Raw genomic sequence first — 16482 nt, forward strand, 5'->3', positions numbered from 1 at the left:
CCTGGAGGCTGTATTTCCAGGCCTGTCTGAACACGCTCCTAGCCTGTTCCTCCTGCCTTCTAGGGGCCGATTACCTAGACCCGTTCCTGTATCTTGTCTGACCTGTCTGAACACGCTCCTAGCCTGTTCCTCCCGCCTTCTAGGGGCCGATTACCTAGACCCGCTCCTGTATCTTGTCTGTCCTGTCTGAACACGCTCCTTGCCTGTTCGTCCTGCCTCTCTGGGGCCCGTATTCCCAGACCCGCTCCTGTATTCCGCTGCTGTGTCGGTCTCCTCCGTACACTCAGTTCCAGTCTGAACTCTCTCCTATCCTTTACCTGTTTTGCCTCTATGTCCGTTCCCTTCCTTTTTCTGCAGAGTCTGAACTCGTACCTAACTCCTGCTTGTTGTCTCTGTACTCCCGTTTGTGAGTTTGTGGTCCACTCGCTACTTCTCTGCAAGTACCCTGTGGGTGTCTGGCTCTGCCTTTCCCTTCCTGTCTGTTCCGTGTGAACAGAGCCCTGTCCCCCCTACTCAGCCTTGCCTGCTCTGACTCCTTTGCTCACTGCTCCGGCGGTTCTAGCCTGCTCTGACTCCTTTGCTCACCGCTCCGGCGGTTCTAGCCTGCTCTGTCTCCTTTGCTCACCGCTCCGGCGGTTCTAGCCTGCTCTGACTCCTTTGCTCACCGCTCCGGCGGTTCTAGCCTGCTCTGACTCCTTTGCTCACCGCTCCGGCGGTTCTAGCCTGCTCTGACTCCTTTGCTCACCGCTCCGGCGGTTCTAGCCTGCTCTGACTCCTTTGCTCACCGCTCCGGCGGTTCTAGCCTGCTCTGACTCCTTTGCTCACCGCTCCGGCGGTTCTAGTCTGCTCTGACTCCTTTGCTTACCGCTCCGGCGGTTCTAGCCTGCTCTGACCCTTTTGCTCACTGCTCCGCAGCCTTGCTCCGCTCTGACCCTTTTGCTCACTGCTCCGGCAGCCTTGCTCCGCTCTGACCCTTTTGCTCACTGCTCCGGCAGTCCTGTCCTGCCCTGCTTCTGCCCGCTGCTCCGGCAGTCCTGTCCTGCCCTGCTTCTGCCCGCTGCTCCGGCAGTCCTGTCCTGCCCTGCTTCTGCCCGCTGCTCCGGCAGTCCTGTCCTGCCCTGCTTCTGCCCGCTGCTCCGGCAGTCCTGTCCTGCCCTGCTTCTGCCCGCTGCTCCGGCAGTCCTGTCCTGCCCTGCTTCTGCCCGCTGCTCCGGCAGTCCTGTCCTGCCCTGCTTCTGCCCGCTGCTCCGGCAGTCCTGTCCTGCCCTGCTTCTGCCCGCTGCTCCGGCAGTCCTGTCCTGCCCTGCTTGTGCTCGCTGCTCCTGCAGCCCCGTCCTGCTCTGTTCTTGCCCACCGCTTCGGACGTTCCCTCTCTGCTGTGGTTGTCTACCGCATCTGCGGTTCTGTGACCCAGTCTGTACTGGGTCTTAACCTTTCTGTGCTCCAGCCCGTCCTTTCGGCCAGTACCTCCCTGCCTGCATACTCGCCTGTATCCACCCATCTGCATACCTGCCGTGTTTGCTTACATCCACCAGTCTGTGCCAGCCTAACCTGCCTGTTCCAGTAATCCCAGTGTGGGTCAACCCCCGTGTCCGGAGTTTGACCTGGAGTAGCACCTGGTCCCTCTGCCCGGTTTCTCCCTGGTGCACTGGCGTCGTATGCCGTCGTGCCATCTTGTTCGGATCGGCCAGATACTTAGTCACGCCCCTCCAGGCACTCTCCGGTTCATGGTCCAGTGGAACCACAACACCCGCACACGCCAGTCAGTCCGGGCGTGTGCATAACAGCATGCTCAGGCCATGGTTCCCGTTGAACCCCACGGCCTTCGCTCTCTGAGAAGTTTTCCAGCGAATACATGCATTAAAAATAAATAAATAAAATTTATTTTTTTTTCTCAGCTGAGTTCCAGGCGACTTACGCACCCGTCCAGATGGATCTATCTGCTCTCGTTCCTGCGGATCCGCCACGTTACTATGGGGATCCAAGACAAAGTCGTGCATTTGTGGAGCAATGCATGCTACACTTCAAGTTCTACCCTCTATGTTTTCCCACCGATCGGGTTAAGGTGGCATTCATTATGTCTTACCTGGCGGGTGATGCCTTGGAATGGATCAACCCCCTATATGAAACACAGGATCCGATCCTCCTGGACCTAATGGCCTTCCTGGTGGCCTTTCTAATGGTCTTCGATGATCCTAACCCGGAGGCTCCTGCTGAAGCTTCACCTCCCAATATCCCGGAGCAGCCCCGATGGATAATGTGTGTGGGTAGCGCAATAGTCCTCCAGCCCAATGAGACTACTGTCCACCCAGAATCTTCACAGGGTGACTACGCTTTCCGGAATACATCTCCCAACCTCAAGAGGCAGTCCAGACGTGCTAGACGTAGAGGCAAGCCGTCACGCCAGGGTCTGTCCTCCCTGAGACCTCCTGACCCCAACCTTGAAGTCCCTACTGAAGCTTCATCTCCCTGTATCCCGGAGAAGCCCCAACGGGTAATGTGCGTGGGTAGTGCTCCGGTTCTCCTGCCCGAAGAGACTTCTGCCCATCCAGACTCCACACAGGAGAACTTCCTGCACCCGGCATCAGATGCTTCACCCACTTTAACCGGTGTGCATGTCCAAGGATGCTCCAAAGCTGTGGTTACCTCTGAGTCTGTGCACCTCTACTACCTGGCGGAGGACCCCCTGTTGCCTCCTGAATCCTCCGGGATACCACTCGATGACAAATGGAGAGAGACTTCTCTACACTCGGTACTCAATACTTTGTCCGCTTCGTCCTGTGAGCCTGACAATCGGTACCCCAAAGTGGTGGTTACCCCCGAGTCTCTACACCCCTCCGACCAGGCGGAGGACCTCCAGTTGTCTCCAGAACCCTTCGGGGTGCTACCTGGTAGAGAAAGGACAGAGACTCTCCTATACTCTGTACCTGATACCTCCCTCGCTTCGTCCAGTGAGTCCAACCTAGTGTACTCCGAAGCAGAGGTTACTCCCGAGTCTCTACACCCCTCCGACCAGGCGGAGGACCTCCAGTTGTCTCCAGAACCCTTCGGGGTGCTACCTGGTAGCGAAAGGAAAGAGACTCTCCTTTACTCTGTACCTGATACCTCGCTCGCTTCGTCCAGTGAGTCCAACCTAGTGTACTCTGAAGCAGAGGTTACCCGTGAGTCTCTACACCCTTCTGACCAGGCGGAGGACCGCCAGTTGTCTCCAGAACCCTTCGGGGTGCCACCTGGTGGTGAATGGACAGAGACTTTCCTATACTCGGTACCCGATACCTCGCCTGCTTCGTCCAGTGAGTCCGACCTAGTGTACTCTGAAGCAGATGTTTTCTCTGAGCCTCTGCACTCTTCTGACCCGGCGGAGGACCTCCAGTTGTTTCCTGAATCCTCCGGGGTACCACCAGATAACAAAGAGACAGTGACTTTTCCTCATTATGTACCTGATAACCCGTCTATTTCTTCCTGTGAGCTTGACAAGATGTACCTCGAAGCAGAGATTACCCCCAAGTCTCTGTCCCCCTCCAACCCGGTGAAGGACTTCCAGTTGTCTCCTGTACCCTCTGGGGTGCCACCTGAAAATATGTGGAGAGAGACTTCCTTGTGTGCTGTTCCTGGTACTCCACCCGTTTCGTCTGTTGCTGAGGATGGCTGGATAGGAGGTAGCATCCTAGCTAACCAGATGAGATCAGTTTTTCCTGTGGACAGTGGAAGTGATCTCCTTGAAGTGAACGACTGGTCCTCGAATTCCCTGCGGAAGATTCTGGCAGGCCTGAAGAAGAGGGGGCGTAAGGGGGGGGGTACTGTAACATACCTGGCGGCGTCCTTGCATGGTGGTCCATCTCCCACTGTGCAAGAGCGCGCACTTGATCTCCAGTCCAGAATGTCTCTCTGGCTTCCCTCCATGCTGTCTGTTTGTGTCTGTTTCTGCTGCTTAAGGGCGGCGCCCGATCACTTCCTGCTTTTTGTACCTGCTGTGGGTCACACCCCTTGTGCGTCCTCAGCCTATTGCTGTCTGTCACCTGGTATATAGCTCAGCTGCTCCCATCTATTCCTGCCTGAGCATAGTGTTTCATTCAGTGTGTGCTTGCACTCTGAAGGTGCCAGGTCCCGTTCTGTGTTCTCTTGTCTGCCTATCCTGGAGGCTGTATTTCCAGGCCTGTCTGAACACGCTCCTAGCCTGTTCCTCCTGCCTTCTAGGGGCCGATTACCTAGACCCGTTCCTGTATCTTGTCTGACCTGTCTGAACACGCTCCTAGCCTGTTCCTCCCGCCTTCTAGGGGCCGATTACCTAGACCCGCTCCTGTATCTTGTCTGTCCTGTCTGAACACGCTCCTTGCCTGTTCGTCCTGCCTCTCTGGGGGCCGTATTCCCAGACCCGCTCCTGTATTCCGCTGCTGTGTCGGTCTCCTCCGTACACTCAGTTCCAGTCTGAACTCTCTCCTATCCTTTACCTGTTTTGCCTCTATGTCCGTTCCCTTCCTTTTTCTGCAGAGTCTGAACTCGTACCTAACTCCTGCTTGTTGTCTCTGTACTCCCGTTTGTGAGTTTGTGGTCCACTCGCTACTTCTCTGCAAGTACCCTGTGGGTGTCTGGCTCTGCCTTTCCCTTCCTGTCTGTTCCGTGTGAACAGAGCCCTGTCCCCCCTACTCAGCCTTGCCTGCTCTGACTCCTTTGCTCACTGCTCCGGCGGTTCTAGCCTGCTCTGACTCCTTTGCTCACCACTCTGGCGGTTCTAGCCTGCTCTGTCTCCTTTGCTCACCGCTCCGGCGGTTCTAGCCTGCTCTGACTCCTTTGCTCACCGCTCCGGCGGTTCTAGCCTGCTCTGACTCCTTTGCTCACCGCTCCGGCGGTTATAGCCTGCTCTGACTCCTTTGCTCACCGCTCCGGCGGTTCTAGCCTGCTCTGACTCCTTTGCTCACCGCTCCGGCGGTTCTAGCCTGCTCTGACTCCTTTGCTCACCGCTCCGGCGGTTCTAGTCTCCTCTGACTCCTTTGCTTACCGCTCCGGCGGTTCTAGCCTGCTCTGACCCTTTTGCTCACTGCTCCGCAGCCTTGCTCCGCTCTGACCCTTTTGCTCACTGCTCCGGCAGCCTTGCTCCGCTCTGACCCTTTTGCTCACTGCTCCGGCAGTCCTGTCCTGCCCTGCTTCTGCCCGCTGCTCCGGCAGTCCTGTCCTGCCCTGCTTCTGCCCGCTGCTCCGGCAGTCCTGTCCTGCCCTGCTTCTGCCCGCTGCTCCGGCAGTCCTGTCCTGCCCTGCTTCTGCCCGCTGCTCCGGCAGTCCTGTCCTGCCCTGCTTCTGCCCGCTGCTCCGGCAGTCCTGTCCTGCCCTGCTTCTGCCCGCTGCTCCGGCAGTCCTGTCCTGCCCTGCTTCTGCCCGCTGCTCCGGCAGTCCTGTCCTGCCCTGCTTCTGCCCGCTGCTCCGGCAGTCCTGTCCTGCCCTGCTTCTGCCCGCTGCTCCGGCAGTCCTGTCCTGCCCTGCTTGTGCTCGCTGCTCCTGCAGCCCCGTCCTGCTCTGTTCTTGCCCACCGCTTCGGGCGTTCCCTCTCTGCTGTGGTTGTCTACCGCATCTGCGGTTCTGTGACCCAGTCTGTACTGGGTCTTATCCTTTCTGTGCTCCAGCCCGTCCTTTCGGCCAGTACCTCCCTGCCTGCATACTCGCCTGTATCCACCCATCTGCATACCTGCCGTGTTTGCTTACATCCACCAGTCTGTGCCAGCCTAACCTGCCTGTTCCAGTAATCCCAGTGTGGGTCAACCCCCGTGTCCGGAGTTTGACCTGGAGTAGCACCTGGTCCCTCTGCCCGGTTTCTCCCTGGTGCACTGGCGTCGTATGCCGTCGTGCCATCTTGGTCGGATCGGCCAGATACTTAGTCACGCCCCTCCAGGCACTCTCCGGTTCATGGTCCAGTGGAACCACAACACCCGCACACGCCAGTCAGTCCGGGCGTGTGCATAACACGGAGCAACTTGCAATGCCCCTTACAAGAGCCATGCAGTACAGCATATTACAAACATATGTCCCATTATTGGGGAGAGGGTGTCCCATAGTATTTGCTTATGCTTACCCAGCAAAAGCTGCCAAAAATTAGGACGGAGCAACTTGCAATGCCCCTTACAAGAGCCATGCAGTACAGCATATTACAAACATAAGTCCCATTATTGGGGAGCGGGTGTCCCATAGTATTTACTTATGCTTTCCAAGCAAAAGCTGCCAAAAATTAGGACGGAGCAACTTGCAATGCCTCTTACAAGAGCCATGCAGTACAGCATATTACAAACATAAGTCCCATTATTGGGGAGTGGGTGTCCCATAGTATTTGCTTTTGCTTTCCCAGCAAAAGCTGCCAAAAATTAGGACGGAGCAACTGGCAATGCCCCTTACAAGAGCCATGCAGTACAGCATATTACAAACATAAGTCCCATTATTGGGGAGTGGGTGTCCCATAGTATTTGCTTATGCTTTCCCAGCAAAAGCTGCCAAAAATTAGGACGGAGCAACTTTCAATGCCCCTTACAAGAGCCATGCAGTACAGCATATTACAAACATATGTCCCATTATTGGGGAGTGGGTGTCCCATGGTATTTGCTTATGCTTTCCAAGCAAAAGCTGCCAAAAATTAGGACGGAGCAACTTGCAATGCCCCTTACAAGAGCCATGCAGTAAAGCATATTACAAACATAAGTCCCATTATTGGGGAGTGGGTGTCCCATAGTATTTGCTTATGCCTTGCAAGCAAAAGTTGGCAAAAATAAGGACGGAGGAACTTGCAATGCTGGCCCTCTGGTGGTATAGTGGTGGTGGAGGCTGAGGATAAGGAGAAGAAGATTAAACAGCCGAAATGAGGAAGCGTATACCCATGTGTGGGTGTGAAGCGGTGCATGTGAATACACCTCCCGAAATAACACAGTGCATTTGACTTTATGTTACTCTGCTGTCATTTGGTGGTGATGAGAAATCTGGCCCAATCCAGCCCTTGTTCATTTTGATAAGGGTCAACTTGTCAGCATTGTCAGTTGAGCGCGCTTATCAGTTATAATTCCCCCAGCGGCACTAAAAACACGCTCCGATAACACGCTAGCGGCAGGGCAGGCCAGGACCTCCAAGGCGTACAGAGCGAGTTCATTCCAAGTGTCCAGCTTTGATACCCAATAATTAAAAGGCACAGAGGAATCACGGAGGACGCTGGTACGATCGGCAAGGTACTCCCTCACCATCATTTGAAACGTTCCACTCCTTGTGAGAGTACCCCGCGCCGCAGGGCCTGTAAGCTGGGCGGGTGTCAGAAAACTGTCCCAGAACGTTGACAGTGTTCCCCTGCCTCTGCTGGATTGGAGTTGCATCTCTCTCGCCTGTACGCCTTGGTTGGGCAACGAACTGTGACCTATGCCGCTAGCGTGTTCAGAAAGGAATTTTTTTAAGAGTTCTGCAGCAAGGGCCTTCTGGTATTGCCCCATTTTTGTAGACCTCTCCACCTCAGGAATAAGAGAGTGAAAGTTCTACTTGTAGCGGGGGTCTACAAGTGTCACCAACCAGTAATGACTGTCACCCAACATTTTGACAACGCAAGGGTCGCGGTTAAGGCAGAGTAACATAAAGTCAGCCATGCGTGCCAGACTGGTAACGGGCAAGATTTCCGTGTCCTCACCAAGATGATGACTGACCATGCTCTCCTCCTCCTCCTCCTCTTCCTCCTCCCCCCTGTCCTCAGGCCACCCACGCTGAACCGACGGTATGACACTTGTACAGATACTACCGTCTACAACGCATGATAGCAGCTCCTGTTCTTCCTCCTCCTCCTCCTCCTCCTCTAACTCACTGTCCCCCAATGCACGTTGGGATGAGATGTGGCTGGGCTTAGTGTAATCGCCCGCTACGGTTTCTTGATCCATCTCATCATACTCTGGCTGCAATGCCTCCTCTTTAATTCTCTGCAGAGAGCGTTGCAAAAGACAGACAAGTGGGATGCTGACACTAATGATGGCGTCATCGCCACTCACCATCTTGGTGGCCACCTCAAAGTTTGTCAGGATGGTACATATGTCAGACATCCAGGTCCACTCCTGAAGTCTTATGTGTGGAGTCTGACCTGAATATCGACGGCCTTGTTGCAGCTGGTACTCCACAACTGCTCTCTTCTGCTCACAAATCCTTTGCAACATGTGGAGGGTAGAGTTCCAACGTGTGGGGACATCACACACCAGTCATTGTGCCGGAAGCTGCAAACGCTGCTGCAACACAGCAAGGGCGGCGGAAGCTGTAGCCGATTTGCGAAAATGAGCTGACAGGCGGCATACTTTCACAAGCAGATCTGGCAACTCGGGGTACGATTTAAGAAACCGCTGAACCACGAGGTTAAGCACATGAGCCAGGCATGGTACGTGTGTGATCTCACCTCGCCTCAGAGCCGCCACCAGGTTACGGCCATTGTCACACACGACCATGCCGGGATGTAGGTTCAGCGGTCTCAGCCACAGATCTGACTGCTCTTTCACAGCTGTCCACAACTCACAAGCAGTGTGAGGTTTATCCCCTAAGCTTATGAGTTTCAACACAGCCTGTTGCCGCTTGGCGGAGGCAGTACTGCAATGCTTCCAGCTTGTAACTGATGTGGTGATATCTGAGATGGAGGCTGAACATGAGGAGAAGGAGGAGGAGGAGGATGCGCAGGAGCTGTACACTGTGGGGGCAACTCTGACTGACATAGGGCCCGCAATCCTCAGTGTGGGGAGGATGTGTTCCGTCCCAAGGTCCGACTGGGTCCCGGCTTCCACTATGTTTACCCAGTGTGCTGTCAGAACGATGTACCGTCCCTGGCCACAAACACTTGTCCACGTGTCCGTTGTCAGGTGGACTCTCCCAGTAACTGCGTTGTTGTGGGCACGGCAGATGCTTTGGGACATGTGCTTGTGTAGTGCGGGGATGGCACACCGGGCAAAATAGTGTCGGCTGGGGACTGAGTACCGAGGGTCTGCCACCGCCATAAGATTGCGGAAGGATTCCGTCTCCACCAGCCTAAAAGGCAGCATTTCCAATGCAAGCAGTCGTGAAATGTGCAAATTTAGGACTGTGGCCTGTGGAGCGTTAGCTGCGAATTTCCGCTTTCGTTCAAAGGTCTGGGATATGGACAATTGAACGCTACGGTGGGACGTGGACGTGGACGTTGATGCTGTTTCTTGAGAAACTGCCTTAACAAGTGAAGACTGAGAGGAGGGGGCATCTTTACATGCAGTAAGGACAGGGGATTGCCTTGCACACACAACAGGGGGTTCTATTGCACGCACAACAGTGGAAGAAGCAGTGGTGACACCTGCTGACACTGGTCGTGGACCCTGGGTTTCGCCCCACAAAGTCGGGTGCTTTGCTGCCATGTGCCTGATCATGCTGGTGGTGGTCAGGCTGGTAGTTTTGTCACCCCTGCTGATGCTGGCATGGCAGGTGGAACATATGGCCTTTTTGGGGTTATCAGCAGAGTCTTTAAAAAAATTCCAGACTCTGGAAGACCTACCGCCTGTACTGGCAAAACCACAGTTATTGTTTACTGGGGTATACCACACTTTTTTAAATAGAGATATTTGCGGCTGAACAGTGAGCGACACACTCAAACTGCTTTTTTTTTAGATACCAAAGGCCCAAAACTGGATAGTACAGCGATTTGACCCGTGGAACTGCGAAACCACACTGGGATGTCGGGCCTACACAAGACTATTTTCAACAGATATATTTTTGTGTCACAACAGTCAGGAGACACTACTGTTTTTCTTTACGGAAAAAACTACCAAAACCTGAATAATAGAGATTTTTTACCGTGGGATGGCAAAACCACAGTTATTGTTTACTGGGGTATACCACACTTTTTTAAATAGAGATATTTGCGGCTGAACAGTGAGCGACACACTCAAACTGCTTTTTTTTTAGATACCAAAGGCCCAAAACTGGATAGTACAGCGATTTGACCCGTGGAACTGCGAAACCACACTGGGATGTCGGGCCTACACAAGACTATTTTCAACAGATATATTTTTGTGTCACAACAGTCAGGAGACACTACTGTTTTTCTTTACGGAAAAAACTACCAAAACCTGAATAATAGAGATTTTTTACCGTGGGATGGCAAAACCACAGTTATTGTTTACTGGGGTATACCACACTTTTTTAAATAGAGATATTTGCGGCTGAACAGTGAGCGACACACTCAAACTGCTTTTTTTTAGATACCAAAGGCCCAAAACTGGATAGTACAGCGATTTGACCCGTGGAACTGCGAAACCACACTGGGATGTCGGGCCTACACAAGACTATTTTCAACAGATATATTTTTGTGTCACAACAGTCAGGAGACACTACTGTTTTTCTTTACGGAAAAAACTACCAAAACCTGAATAATAGAGATTTTTTTACCGTGGGATGACAAAACCACAGTTATTGTTTACTGGGGTATACCACACTTTTTTAAATAGAGATATTTGCGGCTGAACAGTGAGCGACACACTCAAACAGTTTTTTTTTTTTGATACAAGTGGCCCAAAATGGATAATACAGAGGTTTGAACCATGGAAGTGCAAAACAACACTTCTGTTTCTCTAGCCTACACCAGACTATTTTCAACAGTTATATTTGTGTCTGAAAAATCAGAGACACCCTTTTTTTTTGGGGGGGGGGAGGGGGGACACACCAAAAGGTTAATAAGACGGGTATTTGTACAGTGTGAAGGAGGAAAAAAAAAAGGAGGATTTAGATGGAAAAAAAAGGATTTTTCCAGGCCCCCGACACCTGGTGCTAAGTCCAGCAATTTCAGCAACAGGAGCACACAGGACTGTAATGCAGCGTTTGCTGGTATAACCACTGTGTCTCCTATACAGCCTGCCTGCCTGGTATCTGGGATGGATATTAGTCCTGAAAAGGACTGTTTGTTTGTTCTGGCAGCCTTTACAGACCCTACACTAACTATTTCGCAGTTTATATCTCTCCCTAAATCAGCAGCGCTGTCCCTACACTGTCTAATCCGGAGCGACTGTGTCCAAGATGGCGGCACCCCGTTTTAAATACTCGAGGTGACGCTGTGCGGCCAGCCAATCACTGTAATGCCCACAACCAACATGGCTGCAGCATTACAGTGACTGGCTGGCAATCCCTGCATGTTCATTGTCTCTGTAAAGAGCGCCAAACATGCAAGGCGGAGACCCGAGCTCCCGCCCGAGGAACCCGGAAATGCTCGGTGCTCGCCGAACATCCCGAGTAGTGTGATGCTCGGGCGAGTACCGAGCAGTGTCGAGCATGTTCGCTCAACGCTATTAAGCATCCATAATGCTGTGTGGCTGCTTTGCTGCTTTTTGTACTAGAGGCCTTGATTGTATCATAGGAATCAGGAATCATGAAATCAGACAATTTTCAAGAGATTTGAGAGCAAAATGTCCTATCCAGTGTTAGAAAACTTGGTTTGAGTCGAAGATCATGGATCCTCCAGCAAGACAATGACCCAAAGCATACATACAAAAGTACACAGGAATGGTTGAAAAAGAAAAAAATGGACTGTTTTAAAATGGCCAGCAATGAGTTCTGGCCCTAATCCCATTGAAAATCTTTGGGATGAGCTGAAATCTGCCATTGGAAAAAAGAACCCTGCAAACATTCAAGAGCTTGAATAAACTGAAAAGGAAGAGTGAGAGAAAATTCCAGCTGAGAAGTGCAAAAAGCTTATAGATGACTACAAGAAACGTTTGGAGGCTGTCAGCAATGCCAAAGGGTGTGCAACCAAGTATTAATTAGGGGTGCCTTTATTGCTGCACATGCTGTCTATTCTGTTTCTTCTTTGAAATTGCAATATGTAAGTTGAAAAACAATGTGTCATGCAAGATGTAGGAAAGACAAAGTGCAACACGAAGGGAAGGGGGAAAGGGGGCCCAGACTCTAGGGAAAGGAGGTAGTGGAGACCTCCTAGGCTGACTTTATATCACCCTGTCTCCCCTAATGTCCCTATATTGGCACCGCATCAATCGCCGCACAGGAATTTTGCCCTGTCTTTCCCTGGCGTTTGGCCCTGGCTAGAGAAGGGAGGGGATGAGTGCTAGTCAATCCCCACTGACAACTAAAGACAACAAGGGGGAACAAACAAGGGAAGGTAGCTTAGCTTTAGTCGACTTCAGAGAGATGAACACACGTCCTCTTAACACCAGAGAGGAAGAAGTAATGCACATGCTCCAAGCCTTCACCAGGGGTCAAGTGAGTATTGCCGGCACCTCCCTCTAGCAATCAGCAGGTATTTATACACCCAAGCCAGGGTGTTAATTAGCAAAAAGGAAAGTAGCCGCTGTGTCCTAGAAAGACAGCTTCTAAGAAGATGTCTGTAATGCCAAAAGAAGAGATCTCCTGCAACCAACTGTAGGGCAACTGTCTGTCACTTCTGACACAGCCGTGACACAATGATTTATTATTGTATTACTTTGGACCACTAATTAAAAAATTCTGAGGACATAACTTTGGTACATTTCCATTTATTTCTGAAGATATTGTACACTTTATGAAAAAAATAAAGGGGTGCCAATAACGATGAGCAGGACTGTCTGTTATATATCATCCCATATCTCTCCATCTATCTATTATCTATCTATTTATCTGTCTATCTATCTATATATCTATCTATTTATCTATCTATCTATCTTTATATTAAGAATTAGTTGTTATAAATTGCTTAGTAAATACAGTATATCCTCATTAGTGGATTTGTTTTGTTTTTTTTAAACAGGTAACATTTATTGGGCAGACCATGGCTTTAATCTAATAGAGGTGGCGAGACTCAATGGCTCCTTTAGATATGTAGTGATCTCTCAAGGCATCGATCAGCCCAGAGCTGTAGCCGTACATCCTGAAAAAGGGTGAGTGTGCTTTTCATCCGTCTCATTTTATTGCTTAGAGGAATATTGAATGATATGGTTATATATATAAGAATAATGTCACATGCCAAAAATCGGAAAATTATTCTTATCTCTAGTCCTTCTATCGCTCTTAGGCTCCAACACTTCATCCATCTTCGATGATTCTGTAAAATATTGGAATATTAGTTATATTTTTTGTTAATTCTGAATCTGAGTCATTGAGCCCTAAAGCCATGTGGGCAGGAAAGCTTTCCTAGGTAGAGGAAATATTGAAAAAAATCCTTTATACAGTGCCCTAATCAATCTTGGAAATGGGCTATAAAACTTAGACAGGGGCACTGTAAATCCCAAAATGTAAGCAATCAAGATAGTAACTCTTAAAATGCACTTCAATGGAAGTAGAAATGCAGATTTATATACATGAAAATCTGTATCTGAAAACTGTACCAAGATAAACATTGACAGATACGACAGCCCTACATATAGAGTAATCTGTAAGGTTAAAAAAAAAAAGAACAAAATCATCTTTACAACTTATCAAATATTGTTTTATTGTATTACAAAGATACAATACAGTGTTAGTCATATTAATAAAAAATAATAATACACCATTGTTAAGCCGTATCCAAAGCCATTAAGCTCTGACAGTGGTAATAATTAAGATATTCTACTTAAATTACAGCTTCTTTTTCTCATTTTAACTTTTTGCTTTTTGCTTTTTTTTACTATTTTTCACAGACTGAAAGACCAATATTTTTAAAAAAATTCTATGGAGCCAATTCATGATTGCTTTCATGTCTTTTTCCTGGAGTAAAAATGGTCATAAGGGCTCTTTCAGACGAGTGTATTACACAGATTAGTAAAAATGTTAAAGGTTAATATAGTTCAGTAGGGCTGTTCAGATGACAGTTATTTCATGCACTTTTTTTTTTCTCTGGATTTTGGATGAGACTCACCAATCCAAGTCTATGGGTGTTCAAAAAAAATGTATCCCATTAGGAATATCCATATTGCATCCGATTTTTATGGATACTTTGCCATTCTTTTACCCTTTTTGTGTTTTTTAGAGCAAATGTTCCACTAATATTGTACTAAAACACAGACAAATTCCAAATCACTCTTGGGTGAACTAAAATATATTGGATAACAATTTTGTGACTTTTGTTTTCATGAATTGGCCAGGAAACTCTAAACACCTCGTAAAATGGCGAACATAAAAAAAGAAGTAAAAAAAGCCCCCCAAAATAGCCAAATACGAATACATATAAAATAGACTTAAAATAGGACTCAAATAAAAAAAAAGATATTGTCACAAATGGAAAACAGGCTGAAAACACCAAAAACGAAAAAAAAAGGCATTAATGAAATATTGAATCGGACCTTAATTTTTTTTATATTTCACAGTGACCAATGGTTTGACTAGATTTAGTGTTTCATCAAGTTTTCGATTGATTGATTGATTGATTGATTGATTTTATGTGGGTCAGCATTTGGTTTTATGTCTCCTTCCTAGTTACCTTTTCTGGACTGAATGGGGACAAACTCCTTGTATAAGTAGAGCCCGTTTGGATGGATCTGAAAGAACTATCCTAGTGAACACGGGAATCTCATGGCCGAACGGAATTTCTGTAGACTATGAGGTCAGTTTGTCCCTTACATATTTATAAGCGCTCCGGCGTTACAAGCTCACACCTTCTATTCACCTTTCCATTATCCTTGTAATAAAGTGCTCTTGTAAAAAAGATTGCCGGCTGAAGTTTACTTTGAAATTGATCTTTAGGAAAACAAATTATACTGGTGCGATGCCCGTACGGACAAGATAGAAAGGATCGACCTTGAAAGTGGACGGAATCGGGAGATTGTGCTGTCAGGGAGCAATGTGGATATGTTTTCAGTTGTCGTCTTCGGGGCTTACATCTACTGGTCTGACAGGTAATTTATTTTTCCATAAGTATTTGAGTCTGAAAATGTTATTTCAGCACCAGCTGCTTCACCCTTGTAGGATTAGCCATTCCTTAGCAAGGTCACAATGAGGATCTCGTAGAGCCATGTAATTTCCACAGAAAAGGCATTTTCGATATTCAAAGCTGAACCATATCAATGTCACAGACACAAGTAGGTTTCTGTGCCTTCTGCTGGGGCAGCGGTCTGTTGCATTTTAACGACCTGTTTGATTTTAACTATCCCTCGATTTTTGATCTATGATGTTTTCTCTCTTTTTTTGGCAGGGCACACTCAAACGGCTCCATCCGAAGAGGTCAGAAGAATGATGCCTCAGATGCCGTGACCATGAGAACGGGACTCGGGATTAACCTAAAGGATGTAAAAGTCTTTAATCGAGCAAGAGAGAAAGGTGAGAGTCTTCTTCATTATTGGCTGTACATTATGCTATATTATAGCCTTGGAAAGGGATTGTCTTGGACTTTTTTTTTCTTTTATGCGGCTAAGCACCTATTAGAAGGTAGTTGCTAACTACCTGCCTATACTGCCTCGTGATGATCTTACCCAGCTTACATGAACTGCTTCTGGCAATTCTCCTACTTCCTGTGACATCATATCGACATCACATCAAATCTCTTCCTTAAGGAAGTTGATAACTATCCGCCTCTTCTTTCGTGCCATGATTTCTCCTGACTCGAAGCAGTCAAGGACCATTATTGGCAACGATTCTCCTACTTTCTGTGAAGTCACGTTGACAGAGCAGTTCCTTCTCTTCCACTCTGTTCTGTAGTCGGGGCATCACTGCCAACTTCACCGTCTCCCTGCTGAGTTAGGCTGAGTCAGCTGTCGATTAACATGATGTCAGTCGTGATGTCCCATCAACAGAGCAGGAGAGAAGGAACTACTCTGTCAATGTGACATCACAGGAAGTAGGAGAATTGTCAGGCATGACAACAATGACACTCTTAGCCAGGAGAGATCATCACATGGAAGAACAGGCAGGTAGTTAACAACTTCCTGCTGAAAAGTATTTAAGAATAAAAATAAATAAATCCTGAATAACCCCTTTAAGTATAAGTTATAGGAAAGAATAATGGAAAAGTCCTTCTATGGTCTTAAAGAAGACAACAATGCACTCATAGACTTGCAAATAGTTTAATAATAGTCAACAAAGCATGTCACACTTTTTACCATGTAGTCTTTCTATTCATTAGCTGTGATCTGTAAGTGAATATGGCAGGTGCCTAATTTCCTAACAGCACAACCACAGGAGAAATGGGGAATTATATGGAAATCAAAACACATATAATGGATATATGGATATTAAAATGCATGGACATACTGAAGCTGCCCATACACTTTATATAGCTGTCAAACAAATGCTCATTTGATCAACATTTATTGCTAATGATCATCTATATTCATGCTGGCACAGATTTGCTGAGCATACATGGTTTCTCAGTAAAAGAAAAGAGTTGTAAGCAACTGAGAGACCTCTGCTGACAGCTCCAGCTTATCTTCCATAAAGGGGATGTCCACCTTCGGGGGCAATATTTAATTTTACTTAAGTTAATGTAAAAATAATATTTTCAATTGGGTGTCACTAAAAAAGTTGTACCAAGAGCTCAGAAAAATACAGATAAAAGCGTTACATATTCTCTCAGAACAA

General features: G+C 48.4%; 1 protein-coding gene across 5 annotated transcripts in view; it reads left to right on the plus strand.

The window, feature by feature from the left end:
* LRP1B (LDL receptor related protein 1B) overlaps positions 1-16482 on the plus strand; it is a 2071868-nt gene that overhangs the window by 1526157 nt on the left and 529229 nt on the right. For all 5 annotated transcript variants that reach the window (XM_073647246.1, XM_073647248.1, XM_073647249.1 and 2 more), the window contains exons 37-40: positions 12743-12872; positions 14386-14512; positions 14653-14804; positions 15101-15225. In XM_073647246.1, coding sequence (XP_073503347.1) covers positions 12743-12872; positions 14386-14512; positions 14653-14804; positions 15101-15225 — 534 coding nt within the window. The remainder of the gene's footprint in view (positions 1-12742; positions 12873-14385; positions 14513-14652; positions 14805-15100; positions 15226-16482) is intronic.

This window comes from Phyllobates terribilis, unplaced genomic scaffold, assembly GCF_046119375.1.
Source record: "Phyllobates terribilis strain yellow unplaced genomic scaffold, ASM4611937v1 Scaffold_9__5_contigs__length_417890890, whole genome shotgun sequence".
NCBI lineage: Eukaryota > Metazoa > Chordata > Amphibia > Anura > Dendrobatidae > Phyllobates > Phyllobates terribilis.